General features: G+C 39.9%; 5 protein-coding genes across 6 annotated transcripts in view; 3 read left to right on the top strand and 2 right to left on the bottom strand.

Annotated features, from left to right (window-relative positions):
* Positions 1 to 3,329: 3,329 nt before the first annotated feature.
* Positions 3,330 to 5,207, top strand: Dlish (Dachs ligand with SH3s). Its single transcript, XM_018103549.3, has 3 exons — positions 3,330 to 3,809; positions 3,903 to 4,017; positions 4,078 to 5,207. Exons 1-3 carry the CDS (start codon positions 3,764 to 3,766, stop codon positions 5,075 to 5,077), a joined length of 1,161 nt encoding a protein of 386 aa, XP_017959038.1. The 5' UTR covers positions 3,330 to 3,763; the 3' UTR covers positions 5,078 to 5,207.
* A 406-nt stretch (positions 5,208 to 5,613) lies between these two features.
* Positions 5,614 to 7,581, bottom strand: Snx16 (sorting nexin 16). The gene is made up of 3 exons (XM_018103548.2): positions 6,435 to 7,581; positions 6,229 to 6,365; positions 5,614 to 6,159 (listed from the first exon to the last, which is right to left on the bottom strand). The coding sequence occupies exons 1-3, from the start codon at positions 7,404 to 7,406 to the stop codon at positions 6,099 to 6,101; spliced, it is 1,170 nt and encodes a 389-aa protein (XP_017959037.1). The 5' UTR covers positions 7,407 to 7,581; the 3' UTR covers positions 5,614 to 6,098.
* Positions 7,582 to 7,986: 405 nt separating this feature from the next.
* Positions 7,987 to 10,356, bottom strand: Spn55B (Serpin 55B). The gene is made up of 3 exons (XM_018103551.3): positions 10,033 to 10,356; positions 9,106 to 9,968; positions 7,987 to 8,295 (listed from the first exon to the last, which is right to left on the bottom strand). Exons 2-3 carry the CDS (start codon positions 9,961 to 9,963, stop codon positions 8,023 to 8,025), a joined length of 1,131 nt encoding a protein of 376 aa, XP_017959040.1. The 5' UTR covers positions 9,964 to 9,968; positions 10,033 to 10,356; the 3' UTR covers positions 7,987 to 8,022.
* A 358-nt stretch (positions 10,357 to 10,714) lies between these two features.
* Positions 10,715 to 12,496, top strand: LOC108653188 (venom serine carboxypeptidase). 2 transcript variants are annotated; one of them, XM_089261692.1, is made up of 2 exons: positions 10,715 to 10,866; positions 10,926 to 12,496. In XM_089261692.1, the coding sequence occupies exon 2, from the start codon at positions 10,941 to 10,943 to the stop codon at positions 12,375 to 12,377; it is 1,437 nt and encodes a 478-aa protein (XP_089117818.1). In that variant the 5' UTR covers positions 10,715 to 10,866; positions 10,926 to 10,940; the 3' UTR covers positions 12,378 to 12,496. The 2 variants fall into 2 exon arrangements, with proteins under 2 accessions (XP_089117818.1, XP_017959034.1); XM_018103545.3 differs by having other exon boundaries at positions 10,715 to 10,850.
* A 182-nt stretch (positions 12,497 to 12,678) lies between these two features.
* Pdrg1 (Pdrg1 prefoldin-like subunit) overlaps positions 12,679 to 24,599 on the top strand; it is a 56,166-nt gene continuing 44,245 nt past the window's right edge. Inside the window, exons 1-2 of the mRNA XM_018103560.3 lie at positions 12,679 to 13,003; positions 13,060 to 14,410. Coding sequence (XP_017959049.1) covers positions 12,772 to 13,003; positions 13,060 to 13,226 — 399 coding nt within the window. The 5' untranslated portion in view covers positions 12,679 to 12,771 and the 3' untranslated portion in view covers positions 13,227 to 14,410. The remainder of the gene's footprint in view (positions 13,004 to 13,059; positions 14,411 to 24,599) is intronic.

Below are 24,599 nucleotides of genomic sequence, written 5' to 3' on the forward strand. Positions count from 1 at the left end.
GAGCAGATAAAGCTGAATGCTAAGGCTTTGTGGGAGTGAGGAAAATGCGCAGCAACTAAAGCAGGAACCAAATGAAGAGCTTAAGAAGCAACTGTGAGCTAAAGCATAAGTAGAAACGGAAGCTGCAGCAGGAGTTGGAACAAGACTAGCAGCAGGAGCTGCAGAGTGGTGGAGCTAATGCTACAGCAGAAGCTGAGGTCGAAGACTCTTCTATTCCTGGTACTAGTAGTAGTAGTAGTAAATAGTAGTAGTAGTAAATAGTAGTAGATGGAACAGGAACTAAGGCAGCACGTAGAAACAGATGCCAATCGAAGACAAAAGGTAAAGTTGGAGCAAAAGAGGAAACTGAAACTGCTGGGATAAGAGCCGAATGAGAAGTTGCAAAAGATAATAGAAACTGAAAAGGCATCAGGATGCCTAATACGGGAAGCAGAAGCAAAAAGAGAATAGAAACTAAAGAAGGATCAGGATGGCTAAATACCAGAAGCAGAAGTTGCCGTAGCAGTTAAGAATGAAGTTTCAACTGCAGCAGCAGCAACAGCTGTAGTTGCAGCTAAATAATAAACCCTTGTGCACTGTCAGAACTCAGACAATTGCACATAAAACGCCCACGGCCTGGGCTGCATTAAAAAGGCATACCAGGACATACCAGGATGTATACTCGCAGGATATGCGAACGCTAGCCAATGCAATCACAAATCGCGTCAAGTGGTTAATTAAATATCGCGTATACGCCTCGTGTCAATTGCTGTGGCGTCTGCCTCGCGGCACATTTATATGGGCGCTGAATTGCCTGAACGTGTCCTTGAATACATTTTATGAGCGTAGGCGACAAACACGCCCCTACACCGCAGCCGCCCCGCCCCAGGCACTTTTGTCCGCCTGACGCTATCTCTCTTTGCTTTATGAGCCTGTGCGTGGGCGTTGAATGCAGGAAAAGCTCACTTAGCTGAGGCTGACGCTGGCTTATGCAATCAACAGCTAGACCTCTAAATCGATTAATCAGCATCTATATACATATGTGTATGTGTGTGTAGAGATGTGTATATATCCACATTTGGCGCATCTGTTGCACGTATTATATATCTATATATAAATACTTTTATAGATATTTGAAATCCGTTCATTTTCTTGGCACTTTTCCAAATTTTTACATTATTTATTTCGCCATTTTTCGTGCATTTTCATGTCTTTCGATTTTCGCCGTTATTTTTGTATATTTTTATTATTATATTTTTCGTTTTTGGTTTCTGTTTATGCCGTTTGCAGTTTTAGCAACGCTCGTAAAAATTTTCGCCGGTTGCGCAAATGCAAGAATCGACCGAATATTGCATTAGGCCAATAAATCGTGCGGTTAATTCGAAAATGCATTACCAACTGGGGAAAGGAAATTAAGCGATCAAATTATATAAAATCATATATGAATGCATATAGATGAATTTCTATAAAATATATTCATTTGTAATTCTTTTTTTTTTTCAAATTTATAATATGATAAATGATGATTACCTGACTTTTTTTAATCTATCATAGGGTAATCATATTGAAAATTACAATGATAATGAAATTACACAAAATTATACTAATAATCTAATTTAATACTAAGTGTGTAATGGATTTACTTAAAATGATTTTTGTTTTTATAAAAATCTCAATCGATATCTGATTGATATCATACTACATTTGATAGGTATACATACATACAAACATATATAAAATAGTAATAGAAATTATTATAATGAAAGAAAAATTGGAAAATATCAGAACGCAATGTATACAGAGATCTCAATAAAAATTTAGAAGAACAAGATCTTTTCGCTTTACTCATCTAGCTAACAAAAACTGTAAACATATGTACATATATTACTTACATAGAAAGAATATAAATATACTAAATTTAATATTTTCATATATGCTTTTATGATATACTAAGCTTTAGTTCTCAGATACTCTAAACTATTCCCATAACGCATTGCATCATATTCGCAGTGCCCATAAATTGGCAAACTGAAATTTCGCAACACGTCTATCAAATTTCTAACGACTAGAATAACTTTTCGACTATGTGCGTTGTTTTAGGAGCGGGGGAAATTGAAATGCCATTCATGAAACTGAAAGCTAAACGAAATCGATTTACGAGAATATTACAAGCGAAGCCACCCCAGCCTGAGAGGATATGTTACGAATTCTGATGAAATTGTGATATGGGCGTGAATGACGTGCATGTCCATGTATAAGTGCGTGTGTGTGTGTTTGTGTGAGTATGCTGTAATTTCACAATTCCATAAAATTCCGGACAACTCGTCTGACAGTTTCCTCAAAACATTTGAGTGAAATTTGAATAGGTTCGGTTAGGGTTTCAGTTAGGAAACCTGCGTGATTGCCAAATATAACTGACCCAGTTAGTTAAGCCCCATGGCGTGCCCCATAGTATACTTCAAACAGGTCCAGACAGCGTTTATATTTGAACAGGAATGAACAACAGTCACAACTGCCACATAAAACATGCTCATCATCAACATGCCCATCATCAACATCCTGATCATCGTCAACAGCATCCTTATCAAGCTCATCATGTCGAGCTTTTTGTTGTGCTGTTTTAGTGAATGGTTTCACGTGTGGCTCCAGGCGCAGACGCCGTTCTATTGATTGCTTAGAGAAGAGCTCTCTGAGCTGAATGCTTGGGATAGGCCATGGAATGGGCTGGGATGCAATCGAATGGTGTGTGGGCAGGTGGGTTGGATTGGGCTGAGCTGGAATATATGGGATGTAAAATCAACTGCGTAGTAAGCAAAAGTCAACAACGAGACGAAGAGCTCATTTCGATGCCAAAGAGAGAAAAAGAGAGAGAGCGAGAGAGAGGGAGACAGAGTAGGGGTGGTTATAGCTCGTATAATGCTCGTAACACAGCAATTGTAATGCGCAGTTTCCTTCTACCGCTTTTTTTTTTGGCAATGAAAACGAACTTGAGGACGTGAGAAGAGCCGGGGCCTGGGTTCATGCAGGGTCTGCAGTGTAGGTCAGTTTGTTAGTCGGCTGTACTTTCGCTTGCCCGCACACATACACACTCACGCACGGCAGAAATAATCGAAAATGCAAACGCCGTCATCCTTGGCACTAAAAAAGAGCATTGCCGCTGTTTGCCAGGATGCAGACTGCAAGGATAATGGATGACGCATTGCTTTTTAGCCTTGAAAGACAAAAGGCTAAAACATGACTGGCATAAATAATAATATTAAATCTGTCTAGGGGATCTGCAAATCATGTTGCAGCTTCCAAATCTATGCATGCAGAATGCTGTCTGCATGCTTATTACATAATAAACACACCCATATAACTTAATTATAGTAATTAATGTGTGTGGCGCTTCTTTGACTAACGGACAAGTGCATTGAACCTGCCTCAAGGTGCTGTAAGGTGTAAGGTTCAATATTTTCTATAAACACTATGCAAATATTTACTTACACGCTTGACTGCACAACTGGACTAAACATTTGTTAAGCATAACTTTAATTAACACACCAACAAAAACAAACACTAAACAAAACAGATTTACACAGCCGAAACGATCAATTTGAGCGCACTCTGTCAATTGTGGCGGTCTGGCAATATCGATAAAAGCATGCGAGCAGGTTCGATAAATGAGTTCGATAGCCACACGGGACAATCGAGTACAAGTGCAATACATTTTCTCATAAACAAACGCAGTGGAGCACAATATTATTATTAAATTGTGAATAAGAAAATTAAAAATTCAGCAAATATGGCATTTCTGTGCCCTGTACGCATGCGACGCGACAAAAAGAAAGGTACGCAGGCGCAGCCAGCATAACACAAAAGAGAATTAATTTGCCCACATATATGTAAAAGACTTAAACAACAAACTTGTTTTCCCCCATTAGCCACAAATGCGAACATCGAACGTGATTTGGCGCCCGTTGGCATGGGCCGCATAACAGGCTCGTCGAGTATAGAGACGCTGGTGCGTGTGGGCATAGAAAAGGAACATGGACTTAGGTAAAGTCTTTAATAAATATATGTATAAGAGATATTTAAATCTGTATTTCCCCCCGGCAGTCCCGACTCCAAGATGGTTGTGCTGCACGACTTTACGCCCTGCGTGGACGATGAACTGGAGGTGAAGCGCGGGCAGCTAGTGAACATACTGTATCGCGAGAACGATTGGGTATATGTTATAGGACAAGACTCTCGCCAAGAGGGCTTTATACCCTTCTCCTACTGCGCTCCGTACAACACACAGCTTGCCGAGCTGGCCATTAAAAAGAAACTGCCACGCGAGCAATGCCCCGAACAGCCGCACGACGAGAACCAACCACTGCTCAGCGTGGACAACAAGCTGGACGTGCTGTGCGACGAGGCGACTAACACCACAGCCAACAATGTGGATGGCAATCTGCATGTGACGATGCCCGAGTGCACGCCCTTCATCAAAGAGCCGTCGGGTCGCTGCATTGTGCTCTACACGTTTATAGCGCGCGACGAGAACGATTTGTCCGTGGAGCGAGGCGAATTTGTGACGGTGCTGAATCGTGAGGATCCCGACTGGTTCTGGATAATGCGCAGCGATGGCCAGGAGGGTTTTGTGCCCGCCAACTTTATCTATCCCGCCGACAGTGTGCGAGTGCTGCAGCAGCAGAAGGCGGCGAATGGGACAACAGCTCCACTCAACGAGAGCAATATGCAGCATCATGCGAATCTAACAGGTGGCAGTCTGAATGCCATGGAGAGCATGCTGCAGCAGCAGGGCCAGCAGGCGCAACAGGTGCAGCAGGCACAGCAACAGGTGCAACAACAACAGCAGCAGCAGCAGCAACAACAACAACAATTGGGCATTGGCACCGATGATTTGCGCTATCATGGCACAGAGCTCGTGATGCTATATGACTACAAGGCACAGGCGCCCGACGATTTGTCCGTGCGTCGCGGCGACTGGATCTATGCGGATCTGAACAATCAAACCGTCGACGGCTGGCTCTGGGCATATGCGCCCAAGACGCGCAAATATGGATTCATACCGAAAGCCTACGCCAGGCCGCCAGCCATGACGAGCCTCTGAGCTAATAGTTATAAGCATGTTATTTTTAAAACGATTTTTAATTATCATTATTATTGTAAATTGTATTGTGCTAATGCTAAGTTATAATGTTCAGCGGATAAAAAGCCGCATCAATATATATATTTATACATATATATTTAGTATGTGTTTAAAAAATAATAATTGTATTTCTTTTCGTTTTTACACCGTTTGACAAAATTGAGTTTTCTCTGTATCCTTAGAGTGTAATGATATGATTTTTGACAGGATTTTATTTATAGATTCTAAAACTGAAAAGATATAATTCAGAATTCTCCTTTGGTTACTTAACCATTAAAGAAGTATCAGTCTACGATATAGATATTAAACTGAATAGATAAATAGAATTATCATTGGTATATTAAGATAAATAATATGATAATGATAAAATTGTTTAAATAGATTTTACATATAGTTGTTGAAAGAAGAAGATATATAATATGCTGAAACCGTTTCTTCGCTGACGTTTCTTGAATTATGGATAATATTAAATAAAAGTGTTATGCACTTGGGCAATATTTTGGCTTAAATAGCGTATGTTTTAATATCATCTTCCTGCACCTTAAGCTTAGCACATAATCATTTATATAGTCCTGTTACATTAGCTATAATTCTTAAAGAGAAGTGTGCTCAAAAGTCGCATTAAAAGTTTTTAGTTTTTATATAAATAGATTCCTTTTATAACAGTTATTAATACGAATCGAGTTCCAATTGTCAATTGCTGAGCAACTTCTTCTGTCATAAACCCATCTAAATCATATCAGTACACTCCTCGAACTCAATTCCTTGCTGTCCAGTGTAGTATGCTAAAGCACTTGATATATCCTATATATAGTTGTCTATATAGTGAGCCTTGCTTATTGCTTGATATGCACTTGGGGAGATATGTTTTGTGGACGTGCGTGAGTATCTAGAGTTATGCTCAGCATAATTTTGTACACACACACGCACACATGAAGGACACGCCTCCAATCAATGTCCTTGTTTGAGTGGTTTCCTAGCTTTATTTCAGCGCCAAACTTTCATTTGCCGACGAGCAGTGCGAACAGTTCAAATTGAGATTTCTGTGAACGGGAAGGAATATATATATATATAGAGCGTGATTTATATATATAGGATATAATTTATGCTACTTCAGTTGCTCTTTGAGCTGCTCCTTCTCGATCACTTCCTCGCGCAGCTTCTGCTGCAGCCCGAGTATGAGATCATTTTTGCTTTGTATTTGCAGCTTCAAGTGCGCAATGGTCTCCTCCTGGGCCTCAAAGATTGCCTATGGAAGCGAAGTATATACATGTTTATATACATATTTATATTTGGTACTTTATCTATGCCCACTTACTCGACACTCCTCCATGGACTCCGAGTATGTGGGCGGCTCGTCCAGGCAAAAGAACTCGCGCACCAGTTTGCACTTCCGCAGCTGATCCTTGGCCATGATGGAGTTGACAAACATCTGGAGGCCCTGCACCCGATTGTCCAGAAAAACAGCGTTGAAGTTGTCCCCGAAGAGCTTCTTGCGCGGCAGCATTAGGTTGATGTGGGGAAAGGCCTGCTTCAGCTTGCCATTGAGGCGCACAAAGTCCGTGTAGCGTCGCATCACTAGCCAAAAGTCATTCGTGTCGGGATTCTCGACGCGCAGCTTGTAGACGGTGAAGCGTGCCCGCTCCTCCATCACCTCGTAGCCAATGATGGGCACACGCAAAATCGCATTGGGATCAACAGGAGCCGCGGCACTCGAGGATAGCATCATTTGGCTGGCAAACATGGAGCTGGTGCGTCGCGAATAGCTGCCGCTCGCCTGGCTGTAGCCCATGCTGCACTCGCTCATGCGGCGCGGCGCCCGATCCGCCTCCAACGGGACAGCGGACAGATCTCGATGCGAACGCGCTCCACCGAGCATCGTAGCCGAGGTCAGTGTCCTACTCGCCGTCTCGTAGCTGTGCGAACTGATGCGCTGCAGGCAAATCTCGGACTTGGCGTTGGCAGCCGTTAACGGTTTCGTTGATTGGCCCGTTGGGATGGCCCAATTGGCATCGCTTTCCGATTTGCGACGCAACAGGTGATTCGTGCAGGTCCTTTGAAATGCCGTTAGATCCGGATTGGAATGTGTCGAACGTCCCAGCAGCTGACGTTGGCGCAACAGGCTTCCAGCTGACGTTAACTTTTTAGCTCTGCTGCTGCTGTTGTTGTTGTTGCTACTGCTGCCGTTGTTGTTGTTCCCGTTGCTATTGTTTGCTTTTTTATAGAGCGTTGCTCTGGCAGCACTTTGATTGAATTGGTTGTCCCGTTTCCTTAATGCACGCAGTGACATTGCTCAAAATTGTTGCGAATGCTAATATTGCCTATTGCCACATGACTGTTAATTGTTCAGCCCGCATTACCCATATATATATACATATATGTGTGTACTTAAGTTGTTTTCTTTCTGCACCAACGAAACGGACTGCGTAGTTCAGCGCGGAACTGGCTCAATGAACTGAGAGCAATTGGCTGGGTGCACCGTGAAGTTGGCGGCGCGCAAAACTTAGAGCAAATCGGCGCACTTAAAAAGACCCAGTAGGAAATTTAATGATACATTTTTAATAAAAATTAATTTTTAAAATTAAAATTTAATTGGAAATTTTCAGAAGAAATTATAACAAATCAAAAATAAATTTTAGATGTAATTAAAAATTATGTTTGTATATCAATAGAATATATATAAATATGTTAGATTTATTTAAATAAAAAACAGTTTTGTAGTATATTATATATTCATAATGCAAAACATATTTTTAAATGAATAAATTCTATTTCTCAAAATAAAAGACTTTAATTAAATGTGCCATTGTTCTTTTTTATTATTAATAAATACAAATCAATATAAAAATAACAAATAAATTAATGAGTTCTTTTTTATTTTTTGTTTGCTTTTTTCGGTTTTAATTTTAAGCACTTGGTGCAGTGACAAAAGCGCCAGCAAAAACAATATTCTTCTTATTCCAGATGACATAGAGGAATGGACGATCCGCCTGGAACTGCAGTGGCAGCATCATCATGCGCGTCATCATGATCATGCCGGTGGCAGCGGCGGCCTCGGTGCCCTCCTCGTTCACCTCAATCGTCGCCTTGTGCAAGACCTTCGAGACGAAAATCCCTTCGGGGGATTCCAGCAGATTATTGAAATCGGCGCCCTCATCGAACATTTTCGTGATGCCCAGCTGCAAAGAATTCCACAACGAGATAACCAATCAGTTGAAGTATTACAAAAATAAACAATGATTAAATACATTATGAATGATGAGCTCATGCCGGAGATAAGATATGCGTCTACGACTCAAGTGCAGTTAAGTTGAGTTACCGAATGCACGAGCGACATCTGATCATAAGCAGGAACCACAAATTTGTCACTTTAACGTGAAAGCAATATTAAATACCCCAACATTATCTCAAAGCCTGATAAACCACCGAAATGAAAGTACTCTAAATTCCGATTGATATTTCCTAAGATAGGGAGCTGATCAATAAAGTTTGAAACTAAAGTCGAATGATAATAAAAAAAACAAAAACTACTGACGTGTTAAAGAAAAGAAAGGGAAGCACAAATTGATATATTATATAGACATACATATTATATAGATTAGGAAATTTGGTAGTCGGTATTTTTATGGATGTGATCAAAGAGCGAGTTTAAGTACATAAAATATATATACATATATATAGTCTATTGCTATTGGAGAATGTAGAGTTTACTTCCCAGGGTATACCAGTGTTACGATATATTCTATGTTTCTGACCATATTATATTATATCTACACCAATATAAAAAACTGCCTATACTAAATCCATAGAAGGTATATCTATCCTATATTTATATAGACTATATCTATATACAAAATCTTATAAAGATATGTTCACACTGAGCTAATCCATAGAGCTATTGATAGATATAGACTTAACTTTGAACTGCATATATTCCATCTAAACCCATATTAATAATATATCCCACATCTTAACCGTATTGAACCTACCTGCTTCAGTTTGTCGGCCAATTCGATGGAGTAGTCGGCCTTGAATTTGGGGAATTTCACTTGCACTTCCTCCACATTCAGCTTGTCGGCCAAATCGACCAGATTCACGCCCTTCAGCTTCTCGGCCAGGTCCTTGAGACCTTCGCGCTCCTGCGGCAACAGCACAAACATGGACAAATCGGAGTCCTTGTAGGGCATATCCAAGGCAGTGCAGTTGAGCTCCTCAAAGTAGCCATAGCCAAATTTGGCCTTCTGATTCATATATTGAATCTTAACGCTCTGCTCCTCGGTTGTCCAGAAGTCGTCCTCGGCGGTGCTGGCCTCATCGAATTTGTTGGCCCAGCTGCCCTTGAAGTGGAGCGCATTGAGGAGCACCAGACGTGTGTTGTCATCGAAGCTGTCAGCCGTGACCAGTTCGGTGATCTTGCCCTCGGTCTTGGCATTCACCCAGCCGTTGATGAGCTGGGCAGCCGCATCGCTCAATGCAAAGTTAATGGACTCCGCTTCGGAGTTGTAGTCCTGCTTGATCGTGGCCTCGTAGCTGGCCTTCAGCTGCTTGCCCTGCTGCACGTACAGCTTGTTGGCCACCTTCAGCAGATCGCTGTCCTTGTACTTCTGCAGCACGAACTGAAAGGTTTGAGCGACCTCGGGCGGGAAGTTGGAAACGAAACGCAATCCCTTGGCTATCTCATCCGCTGTCTCGCCCTGGGCGCCGGCAAAGGCCAAGGCCAGGCAGGTTTGTATCGAGAATGGCGAGAAGACGATGTTTTGCTTAAGTCCGCCGGCTGCGAGCAGCTGGAAAAGCTCGCTGGTGAAGAAGGCGCCGCCACGCGCAAATTCCAAATTGAAATCGAACATTTTATCTGTGTGTTTGTGGGTGTGTGTATGTGTTAGATATGCGTAATCAGGCTATTTGTAGGTACTTACAATAGTTAAAGTAGAGAGCGAGAGGGAGAACGAGAGCGGGAGATGGAGCACGTCCAATTGGTTGAGCTGCCCAAAGTGGAATGTTTTCGCGATGCCACAACAAAAGCGAAAGCAGCGAACGACGCGTCGCTGCTATCCATGACTCATTTTTAGCGGTAATTGAAGGCGTTTGTTGTTGTCGCTTAACCCATATTCGCTTAACGGTTATTTGGGCTTTCTTAATTTATGTAGGTGTTGGGCTGTGCAGCAGTTAATTTCAATTCCATGTCGGTAAGTCTTACGCAAATTATTTGCAATTTAAATTCAATTGTCTTCATTATTTCTTATCAGCTGGCTTTCAAAATACATTTTTAATTTCAAATCATCAGCTGTTTGGCCAAGCTGTTATCGATAACAGTGCTCAGCCATCTAACAGGTGCAAGTAGTTCTTTTGATTATTCGGTAGTTACAAAACGAGTTTGAATTTAAATTTAGCTAGAAATAGGTAAAATTAAAAGCCTATACGCCACTTAGTATCTTTATTGTTATTTTTTTATTTGCATATCACTTCAGTTGTAATTAGCTCATTTGAACAACAAGAAGTTCAGGCGCGTTTTTTGCTGAATTTTTGCTTAGCTGTTTTCCATTTTCAAAAAATAATCTAAGACCTATCGATAGTTTTGTGACTGTTCGATTATTCTTAGTTCAGCAACGGAACTACTTAATTCTTAAATTTTTATTGCTTTGCATCGCATTATCTTTTTTGCCGGCTCAGACGAGTTTTATAATTTAGCCGGAGCAAAAGCAAAAGTGCAACGTTTGCTTATCTATAGTAAAGGGTAAGAACCAGGGGGCGTTATTGGAGCAGCAACTCAACACAACTACTGATTAAATAACAAATTTATTCTAGCAAGAAAAAAAAAAAAACAATGAAAAACGCAATTCATTGTGCTCTTGTGATTATCGCAGCGGCTGCTGCTGTTGCCGCTGCAGATCGACCGTATAGAAACAGCTTTGTCAATCCATATCCGCGCTATAAGTACTTCAACGATGGCGTCGATCCCGGCCAGCCGCTATTCCTAACGCCCCTCATCGAAGATCAGAAGGTGCCCATGGAAAAAGTGCGTCAAATGGCGCGTGTTTCTGGCTCCCAGTTCCACAATGTGGAGAGCTATGCGGGCTATCTGACTGTGGACAAGGGTTACAATTCGAACATGTTCTTCTGGTATTTCCCCAGTGAAACAGATCCGGATTTTGCGCCAGTTGTGCTCTGGCTGCAAGGTGGACCCGGTGCCTCCTCGCTGTTTGGGCTCTTCACTGAGAATGGGCCGCTGCAGCTCGAGGGTCAGGGCAAAGTACAATTGCGTAACTATACCTGGAGCAAGACACACAATCTGATCTACATAGATAATCCTGTGGGCACGGGCTTTAGTTTCACGGACCATGACGAGGGTTACGCCCGCAACGAGAAAGATGTGGGCCGGAATCTTCACGAGGCTGTAATGCAGCTATACGAACTCTTCGGTTGGGGCACCTCCTCCGGTTTCTGGGTCACCGGCGAATCCTATGCCGGTAAATATGTTCCCGCTCTGGCCTATCATATACACAAAGTCCAGAATTCCATTGAGACGCGGGTCCATATTCCACTGAGAGGCGTGGCCATTGGCAATGGGCTTTCCGATCCGTTGCATCAGCTTAAATACGGCGACTATCTCTATCAGCTGGGCCTGATCGATGACAATGGATTGATCCAGTTTCATGAGGCCGAGATGAAGGGCGCCGAGTTGATTGAGAAGCGGGATATGAGTGGCGCCTTCGAGGTCTTCGATTCGCTGATCAATGGTGATCTGACCAACGGCTCGATCTTTAGCAATCTGACCGGCTACAATTGGTACTATAATTATCTTAATACTAAACCAAATCCGGCGGATGCCCAGTTGGGAAAGTTTTTGCAGGCGGGTGCCACTCGACGCGCCATTCATGTGGGCAACCAGCCCTTCCATGATCTGGATAAGGAGAACAAGGTAGAGCTGCATTTGAAGGAGGACGTCATGGACACGGTGGCTCCATGGATCGCTGAGCTTCTCAATACCTACACCGTGTGCATCTATAGCGGGCAATTGGACATCATTGTGGCCTATCCGCTGACTCGCAACTATTTGAAGAAGCTCAAGTTTCGGGGTGCGGAAAAATATAAGATCGCACCACGTGAAATTTGGCGAATCGATGGCGAGGTGGCGGGCTATGTGAAGCACGCCGGGCATCTGGTTGAGATTATGGTACGCAATGCTGGCCACATGGCTCCACATGATCAGCCCAAGTGGCTCTATGAAATGATCAACCATCTCACGCATTACAAACGTTAAAATTGCAAAAAACAAGCAGCTTTCAATGTTGAAATTTTATACAAAATTAGAATCTTAAGTTTTGGTTTGTAACGGTTATATAGCAGTGTGGCTTGAAATAAAGCGAATTTTAAAGATTTACATTAATAAGATTTGTTTATACTATAAAGCTATATTAAGTGTCTTCGCCTCTAACTTGTATTTTTTCAAATTTAAATTTGGCGCGCACTCAAGCCACAACTCAATCAGAACCAGAAACAGCTGTTGTTGAGGTGAACAGATGCGAACAGCTGTTGGAGTATCCCACCTATAGCCTCTGTCTACACTGGATTGACGTATGCTGGTCACACTACATTATTTTGTTTATGTTTTGACCGCATTGCTTCACGTTTCATAAGTAAAAATTACATTAAACATGTCGCAAGCAGACTTAAATAAAAGCATTGAGATCATCAAGAAGACAGAAGAGTTGGCCGATAAGATATTGGTCAACAAACAAGAGCTAACTGTAATGGACAAACGGAGGCAGGAAACTCGTGAAGCGTTGCGTCTGATGGAAAAAAGCGCAGAACCAAAAGTATGGATAACAGTTGGTAGCATGTTGGTTAAAATGAAGCGCGATCAAGCCATACAGCTGCTCAAGAAGGGTAAATATAGACACACATGTATATATATACAAGTTTGTAATATAATCCAATTACAGATCAGGAGCAAATAAGTCAGCAAATCAATCTGATTTATTCAGAGCAAAAGATTTTGGTGAACAAGCATCGCGATGTTGAGTTCAAATCCCCCTTCTCAGGCACCAATTTAAAAGCTTTGGATCGTAAGGAGTTCGATGCCCTAAAAGCTAATTTACCTATGCTTTAATATACACATGTATATACTAAATATATTGTTTAGTTTTATAAGCAATAAAATTAATGAGTTTCATATGTTTTTGACAGCACGCTTTTCAACACTGTCGCTAAGCTTTTTTGGCGTAAGAAAAAGCTCTCAACTTGGCAACTCTGGCGTGTGGCTCTCTCCGCACGCTCACCATTTGTTGTTGCGCCTCGTAATCGCGGTGTCGTCTGGTTTTCTGTTGTCTCTGCTCGTTTCTAAATTCTCGTGCAATTCAACTAGCTAAATAAAACATTTAACGCAACTTAGAAAAACCAATTGCGTCGCAAATTTGTTCTAGTGTGCGGGACATGCGAACAGGAATGCCAAAAATTATTATTGGCCATCTCAGTCGTAACGAGAAACGTGCGTTTGCGTCGTCGGATTGCGTGTGAGTGAGTGTGTTGCTTCGACGAAATTCCAGTGTGTGTGAGATTGTGTGTGTGGTGAATTTAAGCACCTCCCCACCCCACCGAAATATTCTCCTGCCCCTTGTAACCCCTCAGCGACAGCGGCAGCGTGCAAAAAGCAAAAAATTTTAGTGCAAATAAATTGCTTTGCCTTATCTCGGCGCGCGCGCTCGCTCGCTCGCCCGCTTGCTTGATATGGCCAAGTGTGCGTGTGGTTGTGCCTGTGTGAGTGTGTGTGTGTGTGAGCTGTGAGTGTGTTAATTAATTTACAAAGCCGCCTGCTTCGGGGATCGAGTGTGCAGTCTTGCAAATAACATATACAAATTTTCGGAATTTGTTGATTTCTGTAACAAAAGCAACAACAAATACAGAATAGAAAAACAGCAACAAAATGTTGCGCGTGCTATAAACAAGTGCAGTTTCCCCTTTGTTCACCACGCGCGCGTTCCACTAAAAAGAAAAGAGCTACAACAACAACAACAACAACAATAGCCCTGGCAAAGGAGGCGCTGGCGCTTCATGTACTTGAAAACGAAAGTTCTTTCGCATGCAAACGGTTGTGCGCATAAAAAAAAAATAACCATACACACACATACACTCAGAGATAAAAGCACGCCAACACTATAAACACATTTATACACTCACGCACACACATCGAGTGCTTGTAAACCGAAGAGCGGGAGACGAGAGAACGCAGTAAAAGACAGAGAGGAGGCGCCGTGGCCACTTGGCCTTGAACTTGTACGGCGCGGGAGCGCAGCGGTAAGTTGAAATTACCTTGCCTTGGCTTGGCTTGGTTTGTCTGCCTTTGGCTAGTTTCTTCTCCTTTTTGTGTTGTGCCTCGTTCTCTTCCTCTTCTCAGCTGTAAGTTGAGTCTATTTTAAAATTGATTGCAGGCAATGTTGAGTTATTTTTATCGAGTCTTTATGGATATTTAGGCTGAGCCTGAGCCACTGTATGTCCCTGCGTGTGTTTGTAAGTGTGCTTGTGTGTTTGTTTTCTATGTGCATTACAGCTCTCTCTTTCGCACAGTGTGCTTGACCAGCGCAAACTGCTTTATCAGCACGCTTCTCACTGGTTAAAACTTGTCTATCCACTTTAATAAGTTTGTTTTGCATATTGGAAAAAGCCCAAGCTCTGTTCCCTAATATACGTATATGTGTGTGCGTGTGTACTTTGATTGCAGCATAGTCGCAGTGTCGCAGCCTCGCGCTCATCCAATTAAATGACAAATACTTCAGCCCATTTCACTCGTCCCACTGTGCCCGCTTACATTGTATAGCAAAGCAGCAGCCGGATAGCGGCGACTGATAGCAGACAAGAGCGAGATTCGCTGCCCAAACGTGTGGTGGATCAATGACATTTCCCCATTTGCCTGCCTTGACTCTCTCAGCGCCGCCGCTCTCATTTGTAAGAAAGAGGAGGAGTGCATGGCTCGCCGTCTTAAGCGCGCTGATCAAAGAAGAATGTTACGCTCTTTGCTGCTGTAGCACAGTTGTAGAACAGCTTTATGGTGTAATACACTCGGAGGCTTATGCTGAGCATGTTGTAAAACTAAGTTTAATGCGCTCTCAGGGCCAGTGTGCACTCCTGATTAATTCCAATCACACATTGCATATGTGTGTGCGTGTGTGTGTGTGTGTGGGAGAGTGTGGATGCTCTCTCCCGCTCTTGCTCTTTACTCCTATTTAGTTACATTAAAATACTGAACTCAACAGAGTGAAAAAAAAACCCAAACTGTAATATTAGAGTATATTAAATCATACGCACACACACATGCATACACATGCAATGATAATGTAACAGTTAAATTATATCTTTGTGCTGGAATCTTTTTAGCACGGTTGTATTTGTTGGGGTATTTTGTATTTACTTTTTTGCTTTTGTTTCATTATTATTGTAATTTAGTCATTTGCACAAAGTATACAAATTTTCCGTTTGACGAGCTTACACTGCGCGAAACGTTAAGTGTCAATCATTTGATTTGATTAAGATTTTTGACAGCGTTTTAAGTTGCGCTCTCTTTCTCCGCCTCCTCTAAAAGGCACGCAAACGTACATACATATGTATATAGGGTTGTATGTATCTGTTGTATATGTAAATGCATATTCATATTGTTAAATACAACTATTTATCAATGGGCTGAGTCAGCGCTTAGTAATGAGATAATAGAATGCCGAAGCTTAAGAGATTATTTCCCTTTTAAAACAGCTATTTCCCTAAGACAGCGATTCCAATCAGATTAGCTAGACAATTGAGCTAAGCTTCAGTGGCTTCTCCAAATATTTAATCCTCGACTGTAATTTATTACATTTCCTTTGTTGAGCTCATAATAAAATTTACTTTAATTATTTATAGTATTGTAATTCGTCTTGTATTTCGTTTTATAAATTAATTTTTTCCCTGGCAGCTAAATTATTTAATAGTTTTACAAGCAAAACGAGTTTTATTCACAGTACACGAAAAAAATGCTTGTTCCTTGTATTTGTTGTTGTTGTTACTATTATTATTATTATTATTATAGTTGTTGTTGTTTACTCTTTATGTGTGAGCTTAATATAATTTGTAAAAATATGCGAATTAATGTTTGAAAACTCGTTTTCACACATCGATTTAGCCATTTGCTGTATGTTCGAATAGCGAAAAAGAAATAAGAAAAAAAGAAAACAAAAATGTTTCTATTGTCATGTTCTTGTGCTTAGCATTTAATTCGAGGAGTAAGAGTAAGTCCATAAAATTGATATTTTGGAAAGACAATAATTTAATTTCTAGATAAAAGCCAAAAACTAGTTAGACGAAGCAATGAAAGAAAGAGAAATGGAGGAACAAAAAAACAGGAGAAAATATATTCAAGAATTATCATAAATAACATAAATTAGAATATTAAGTCTTGTCTAGTATTTAAAAAGAAGTTTATATACGAATTTGATGATGATGAAAACAAACATTAAACAACCCATTTATATAATAACCCATTAAATACAATTTAATTTAAGCATTATATTAAATGAAAAAGCATTATATTATTGAACATTTGTCGAATTGAATATAAATACGCATTTCCAATAGGAATCAGCATAGGATATCGTCATATGAGTACAATGGGATTTCTAATAAGATCGAGTCGAATCCAATAAGAACGCAATATTAGCTTTTAATATCAACTGATTTAGCCGATAAGAAATGGTTAGAGTATGCAACTATTTGTTGCCAGGGCTTTTCCAAGTCGCTCCGTTTCTTGTTGTAAAGGATTCTGCTTGGAATTCACAATGTTGGCTGTTGTCTGTACATTGTAAATTGTAAATTGTTGTAAAAATGTTGCCTGGCAGTCTGATTAATTATGGGTTGTTGTCTCTCATGTGCTCGCCTGTCGTTCAAAGCTCAAACTAGACGTTGCACACAGTGCGCCTGTCCAGCGGTCCAACTGTCTGTCTGTCTGTCTGTCTGTTGATCTGAGCCGGTTGTGTGTGTGGCAGCAAGTGCAGCGCCGGTTTTTGTTGTTGTTTCTGCTGTTGGCGGGTTCCGCGTTGAATTTTGTATTTTATAATTTCAGGCACGTTGCACGATCATTTAAAGTTGTTGTTGTTGCTGTTGCCGCTGTAGTTGTTGCATTGATTTAGCTACATTCCTGATAAATACACTACAAGAAATTTTCCACTATACACTAAACATCATACATATAGTATATATAGCAGCATATCAATGCTTATATATTTAATAACATTTGAAGCTCAAGCTGACTTACAGCTGACTGCAAAGGCAGAGAGAGAGAGAGACAGAGAGAGCAGAGTAAAGAGAGTGAATTGAGAGAGCGCGCGCCAGCAGAGGCAGACAAGCGGTCGCTCGCAATTTGTTTGGCATTCTTATATGCGTCAGCAGCAGCAGCAGCGGGGACGACTTAAGAAATTCAATAATAAAACGCAAAGTATGATAAGATACACAAATACATACATACATATGTATACATGCACATATCATGTAATGTTAAGCACAAGTACAATTGTACAACATTATAACAACAACAGCAGCAACAGCAGCAGCAGCAGCTAAAAGCTCACCACGCGCTGTTGATTAAAGAGCGGCACACAGACACACAAAAGCGAATTGAGTTAGGAGCAGGAGCAGCCACAGCCGCAGCCACTTGTTGATGCCCGTGCAAAAGAGAGCGAGCGAATATGATTGCGTGTATGTGTTTGTGTGTTGGGCAGCGCGAAACTCACCATACACTGCGCTGCGCTCTCTCTCTCTCTCTCTGTGCTAGCATCGATTGTGGTGTGATACATGTACTGTGCCTACCCTATTTGCTTCCCACTCATACACACACATACACATTGTGCGCGGGCCTCTTTCATTGCCCCCAAAGGCTGCTCCTTGGCTGCCCTTCCTTTTTCGTAAGCAATTTTTGCTTTGTATGTGTTCACGCTTGTTTGTATTTGTGTGTGTGAAACTTATCAAGGTCGTCACTTGGCGTCGCTGCCGCCGTTTTTGCTGCTGTAAGCGGGTTTTTCTACTTACACATACACACACACACACACACACATACACATGTGCTTGGCCCCCTCAGTTGTTTGAGTCGTTCGGTTGTCGCCTTCCATCCTTTTGCGCAAAAATTCTTTAGCTTTTATGTTATTGGGTTTCTTTTAGTTCTTGTTGCTGTTGTCGTTGTTGTTGTTGTTGTTGTGCTGCTCTTACATGGCATAGCGTTGCCGTTGTTTCAGTTTACTCCCCTTTGGCTGTTGTTATTGTCTGTTTGAAGTGGCGTTGCTGTTGTTGTTGTTGTTATTATTATTGTTGCTGTTATTGCTGTTGCTCCCCTCCATTTGTTTTATTTGATTTACTTAGTTTGCCATGGCACCCATGGCTCTTGGCTTTGTATGCTTGCCTCCTCCAACCTCCCAATGCCCATTTTTATGCGTGATCTTAGCATATGTATGTATATATATATATTTTGTTTTTGTTGTTTGTTTTTTTGCCAAATATGTTTGCCAATTGTAAACATTGTCGAAATACCATTGAAATTTAACTTAATTGCTTGAAATTATGTTAAAGCTTCTCATTTCTCTGAGATTTTAAACAAAGTCTCGAATTTTCTTAAGCCCTGAGGCAATCGGAAATGTTTTCATAGCAGATTCGTAGCTATATAGAGAGTCGGTCTGTTTCCTTATCAGATTTAATGAACCTTATCAGAGGGCAGAAATTGTGCGCCACAATGTTTAACTGCTGCAAAGATGTTGATCTTATGTTAATTTAACATAAATGCCAAACTGTTATTGATGTACTCGAACATAATTTATCATTAAGCTTTATGTAAGCTGCAAAATGCTGTTAACAGGGCAGCACTAACATAAGCTTTGAATGCTGTTGTATATAATCATTAACAATAACTGTAACACAGCTTAAAAAGACATACAAACACTTAGTTAATATCGAGCCTAATCACTGTGGATAAAAATAGCCCACTTTAAAATTAACTTAGGCATCATCGCATTTCCAATTAGATTCCGTTTCAAATTTCTGGTATATTTAGGATTCAGTCTCTTTAGCCATTTCTTGCCTTTTGGCTACCTTTTTCCTTTTATAAAGGTGCACGCCGCTATCATATTATGTGCTGCTCTTTTATTACGATTATTTCTCGTTGTTGTTTGCTGTTGTTGTTATTGTTGTTGCTGATGCTGGTTTTATATATATTTTTTTATTTTCATTTTATTTGCTCTCAATGCGAACGTCGTCGACGCGCTTCAACTTGCGGCTATTTTTAGCCTTTTCTAATGAGCTCTAGCTATTTTTAGAGTCCCGTGCTGCACAGCAGGCCCAGCTCTTGGGCGCGAAAGAGATAGAGCAACAAGTTGGTTATCTTAAAACTTGTCCGCTTTGCTGTTATACATACATATATATAGATATACGCATATATATATATATATATGAAGATATCTCTCTTTTTCGTGTTGTTTTTCATTTTTGCAAGATCATTATCATTGGCGACCGAGGAGGACGGTTGCTATTGCAGCCTCGTCTTGGGGCACCCAAAGGTAATTGTGTTTTGATGGCCATTGGCCAGTGGCCATTGGCTGGAACGGGTTTTTCAGCGGTTATTGTAGGGTATGCGAAATATTTGCCTAGACAATTAGCTTTTTCTACAGCATTTGACTTTGATTGATATTATAATTTTAGATAAACTTATAAAGTTATATATCCTATGATTATATTTTGATCTGTATAACAGCTTATGACCGAATTTTGCAACTAATCCAGATTTGTTGATCTGTATAACAGTTTAGCACAGTTTTTAGCTTTAATTCAAAAGCAGCTCATGCTTTGTAGACTATTAATATTTCTCCTTAGGCACATTTAGTTTGATCTATATAGCAGTTATGTTAATTTGGCATATTTTTACTCCTAGTTCACAACTAGTTCATCTGCTGTAGATCATTTACATTTCGCATTGGCCGCATTTCGTCTGGTCAAAAAGATTTGTTCCACTTGTGGCATTCGATGGTCAAAAATAAAAAATCCAAAAATACAGCACATATCATAATAATGATCGCTGTGAAAGTTTCAAATGGTTCATTAAGCTGCTTAAATGTAAGTCCATATATTGAGAGATACACAAGTTGCCTCGTATACCCTTACTTGAGAGGGGAATTTTTGATGATGAATAAATATCGATTTAGAAAGGAGAAGAATCAACAGTTGATAATCAAGCTGAGTTATTGTCTTAAAGTCTTATATATAGTAAAGCATATATCATTTAAATTTACCCAATATATGCATAACATTTTTCTGTTAACATAGTTAACTAGAGTTATAATAGAGGTAATTATGTTATACGAATTAGAACTATCAAAAGAACTCATAGAAGTACTATTACAATCGCAAAAGCATAGATCGACCTATACATCCATTTAAATAGGTATATTTAAGTCGACCTGCTTCCATTCGCTGCAATCTTTGAATAAGTTCAGGATATTTGTTTGCGGTTAGCCAAAAAATAAAAGACATTCAGCAGACATTGATGAAATGCACAATTGATCAAACGTTCAATTGGTCAACTGGTCAGCAGTGGTTCAACCTTCGAAACCCTGAACAATTGGTAAAAAAAGAAATCTCGCCCTCTCACTCTTCGACGCTCGCTGTCCCTCTCTCTTTTATATAACAATGGTGCACGCAATAGTCAGAGTTAACATAAATTATGAACATGGGAAGGGGAGGGGGGCAAACAATACGCTGTGGGAGTGTGACACCTGCTTGGCTTTTGTTACGCCCACAGAGAATGGGCCATGAATGTGGCTAGAAGAACTCACTTCCTCGTAGTGCCCATTCGTTCTAGTTGGGCCTAAGCCCATTCCAATTGGATTGGTCATACGCCAGGTTTTACCAGACTTTTAAATGCCGTTTAATGAGCAGCTTGTACGCATTTTCCTTTTTCTTTTCTTTAGTGATTTTCATTCGTTATTTTCTGTTTTTGTTTGGCGTCCTTTCAAAGCAGCTTTTGACAACAACTTTTGGTGCCTTTCAGCGCCCTCAACTAATTAAATGGGCTAAAGTTCTAACAAATAATAGAAAACTTTTAATTAGGTAAAGTAAATGCAGCGCATTGCTTTAAGTGTAGTAATTGCGATTCAATTGAAGCGCAAATCAATTCAAAAATTATTTTCCTTTTTTTTTGTTGTTGTTGGTGTTCAATTTTTAAGCCTTTTGTGGCTGAAAACACTTGATCACAAAATCGAAGAATCATCGAGCCAAATGTATTCAAAACGCGGTGGCTTTATAAATATTTTGTACAACGCCATTAGCGAGCGTGCTAATGAGTGTGACCTGACTGAAAGATACCCTGTATTGGACGCTGAGAACTTAGAAAATATGTGAAGAATAAATAACTCTTTCTGGTAGAAAGCTTTTACAACTGTTATACATACAGAAAAACTGTTATATAGTAGCGTGACAATATGAAAACAAATGGAGACCAGCTCCTTCTGTTCGAAATTTTTTATAACTGTTATACATGAGTTCAATTAGTACATTTCCTAAAGTTGTTATATTGAAATAACAAGGTGACTTTCCTCTATAACTGTTATATTACGTTTCTATAGTTGTATCAGACCCTACTGCTATGTCTACAGGGTACTTCAAGTGTCATAACAAACGTAGTTAAAACTGAGACATAATCTTTGCCAAAGGCCAAAAAAAAAAAAAAATAGAAAAAGAAAAAAAAACATTTTTTGTGTCCGTTTAATACATATAAAATTTAATAAAATAAATATTTACTATGCAAAAATTGGTGTGCGTTGAGTTTCATAATTTTTAATAATTTGTTGCGAGTATATATGTGTATGTATATGTATAAATAAATATGTACATATGTATGTGAATAAATTATTAATCAGCTAAAGCAACAACTGCCTTGAGATCATTAGCCTGGTTCGTACACATACTATATACAGATATGTAAAAATATATATGTATGTATACATACATATACAATATACAATATACAATATGTACATATATAAATCCAGACTCGGCCACTTTGGGGCCCTCTTGATTTAATTGCTTTCATTGAGCAAATCAACACATTAGAAATGAACAGGCACAAAACGCGAACAGCAACGAGGCAGTTAAATGAAGTGTGGACCAGAACTAAACGTGAGGAAATATGAGAAAAAGAGTAAATAAATAAAATAAATAATAGAGCTAAAGAATTTGCTCGTTTGTTGGGCAATTATGATCTTGTAAATCAAGTGAGCAAACATGAGAATCTTGAGAAAAATGCAAATATCAAATATTCATGAAAAAATACTACAAATAATAATAATTTAACTTTGGCAAGCACGACGATCTATCGAGAGTTTTTGAAGAGTATACTACAAATCTTTCTAGAATATTCATATGGCAGATATTATTTATCAGTTCTTTATATTGATTTTTCCATATTCTCTATTCTATCTCTGTCTCCCGCTCTCATTGAGTGTTCTTTTATCGTCTCTGTTACTCTCTTTCTCTCCCTCTCGCTCTCATTCTCTTTCGCTCTATATCTCGAAAATCCTTTCTAATTCACTCTCCTGCTCTTCTCCATCTGCTCTCATTCCTTTTCTTTCTCTCTCCCCTCTTCTGGATTTCTCACACTTTTTCATTGCCAATCTCACTCAATTTATTCGTTTTCCACTAGCAGCTGTTCCAATAAAAAAACAAATTGTTTGCTTTGCTTTCATTAATATGTGATAAAATTTTCAATTTGTTGACATTTAATGTTTATTCTATTAATGTCTTCAAAAGAGAGACAAATAAGATAAATTGTGATATTTACTTATATACATACATATATAATTAGGCTAACAAAAATATTTCTAGGTGAGCAGATGTTGTGATCTATGCTGAAAGATCTGAAAGCCTTGAGTCTTAAGCTCTAATCCGTGTATTATCTTTAGATTTTCTATTGTCTCTCTTTCTCTGAACGATCAATGGCTAGACCAAATGACGCGGAAGAAGTGGAAGAAAGAGACAGCGAAAAGCTAGAGGGCATATACATATAGTAGATATGTGAACAGAACTTAGGCATCTGCTGACCACTAGACAATATTATTTAAGCCAAAACACAATTCGTTTGCTTCAAATGCGGCCAGGTGATTAAGGTGTCAACCTGTCTGCCACAAAGCCAAAACTAAAGTCAAACCAAAAAAAAAAAAAAAAAAAAATGAAAGAAAACATGATAGATGTATTTCAAATTCCTGCGAAAGTTTTATGGCGCACATACAAGAAAACAAAGCAAAATAAAATAATCAACATCAAATAAAATGGGAAAAAATGTATATAAGGTGTGAAAAAAAGATTCCTATACGAAGTAGCGAGTTGATAAAGCAGCTAAGGAAATAAATCAATAAAGAACAAATTAAAAGAGTCGACAGTTAGGCACAGCAGAGCGTTTGTGTGTGTGTGTGCGAGCGAGTGTGTGTAAGTATGATTTTGCGGTTTTGGGAATATGTTTGTTTTTTTTGTTTTTCTGCTTGTTTTGTAGAGTTTTTGTTTTTCGCTTTTTGGCAAGACAAACATTGGTTCAAGTAAACCGGTTCTCAAGAGATTTCACGCGTTTCCAGCCACCAAATGAAGCGTCAATTAAAGTTTAATGAGTGATCGCTGTGCAGCAGCTAACTACGCACTCACACACACACAGGTACACACACAGGCACACACATCCACTCTTAACTACAGCCGTATTGGGGCACGTGTTCACATTTATTCTTATAGGAATAAAACCCATGCTAAGCACAATCAGTTGAACAGGAAAAAGTAAAAAAAAAAATAAATAAATAAAATCGAAATTCGTAAGGCCCAAAACAAAAGATGAGATGAGAATAAATCACGAACCAATCAAATCAAGTATTTCCGAACCTTTTCAGCACAAACACACACATACACACACATGCACACACATACTGAAACACCCCAACCACCCGCTGGCAGCGATCGTGCGATTAACTGTTAACAAATCGTGCACACGCTGATGTCATACTACATGCTTGACGCGCTCTTTTGCTCGCTCTCCTGTGCTTGCTCTCTTTTGTGCTTGCTCTCTCTCTCTCTCTGCTGCGACGCTGTTATCGCGTCTGGTTTTGGCTTGTTGTTGTTATTGTTGTGATGTCATTTATGCAGGCCGCAGCAGCGAGCGTTGCAGAAAAGTTGCTGCTGCCGTTGCTCTCTCTCTCTGTGTCCCTCTCTTTCTCTGCTTGCTGAGTGTTTTACGCTTTATTCTAATTGGATTCCGGCTCGCAAGAGGCAAACAAATCTTTATATGTGCGTGTTGCTGTTGTTTTATTTTTTCTTAGTTGAACTCGCAATTTGTTGACTTTTCGCCGTTTCGTATTTATCACATTTTATTCATTTTGGCTTTGCGTGAGTCTGAGTGTGTGTGTGTGTCTGAGTGTGTGTGTGTGTAATGTGTTTGTTTCTTCATCTG

The sequence above is a fragment of the Drosophila navojoa genome, chromosome 5 (genome assembly GCF_054131105.1).
Source record: "Drosophila navojoa isolate 15081-1374.11 chromosome 5, UAZ_NAV_1.0, whole genome shotgun sequence".
Taxonomy (NCBI): Eukaryota; Metazoa; Arthropoda; class Insecta; order Diptera; family Drosophilidae; genus Drosophila; species Drosophila navojoa.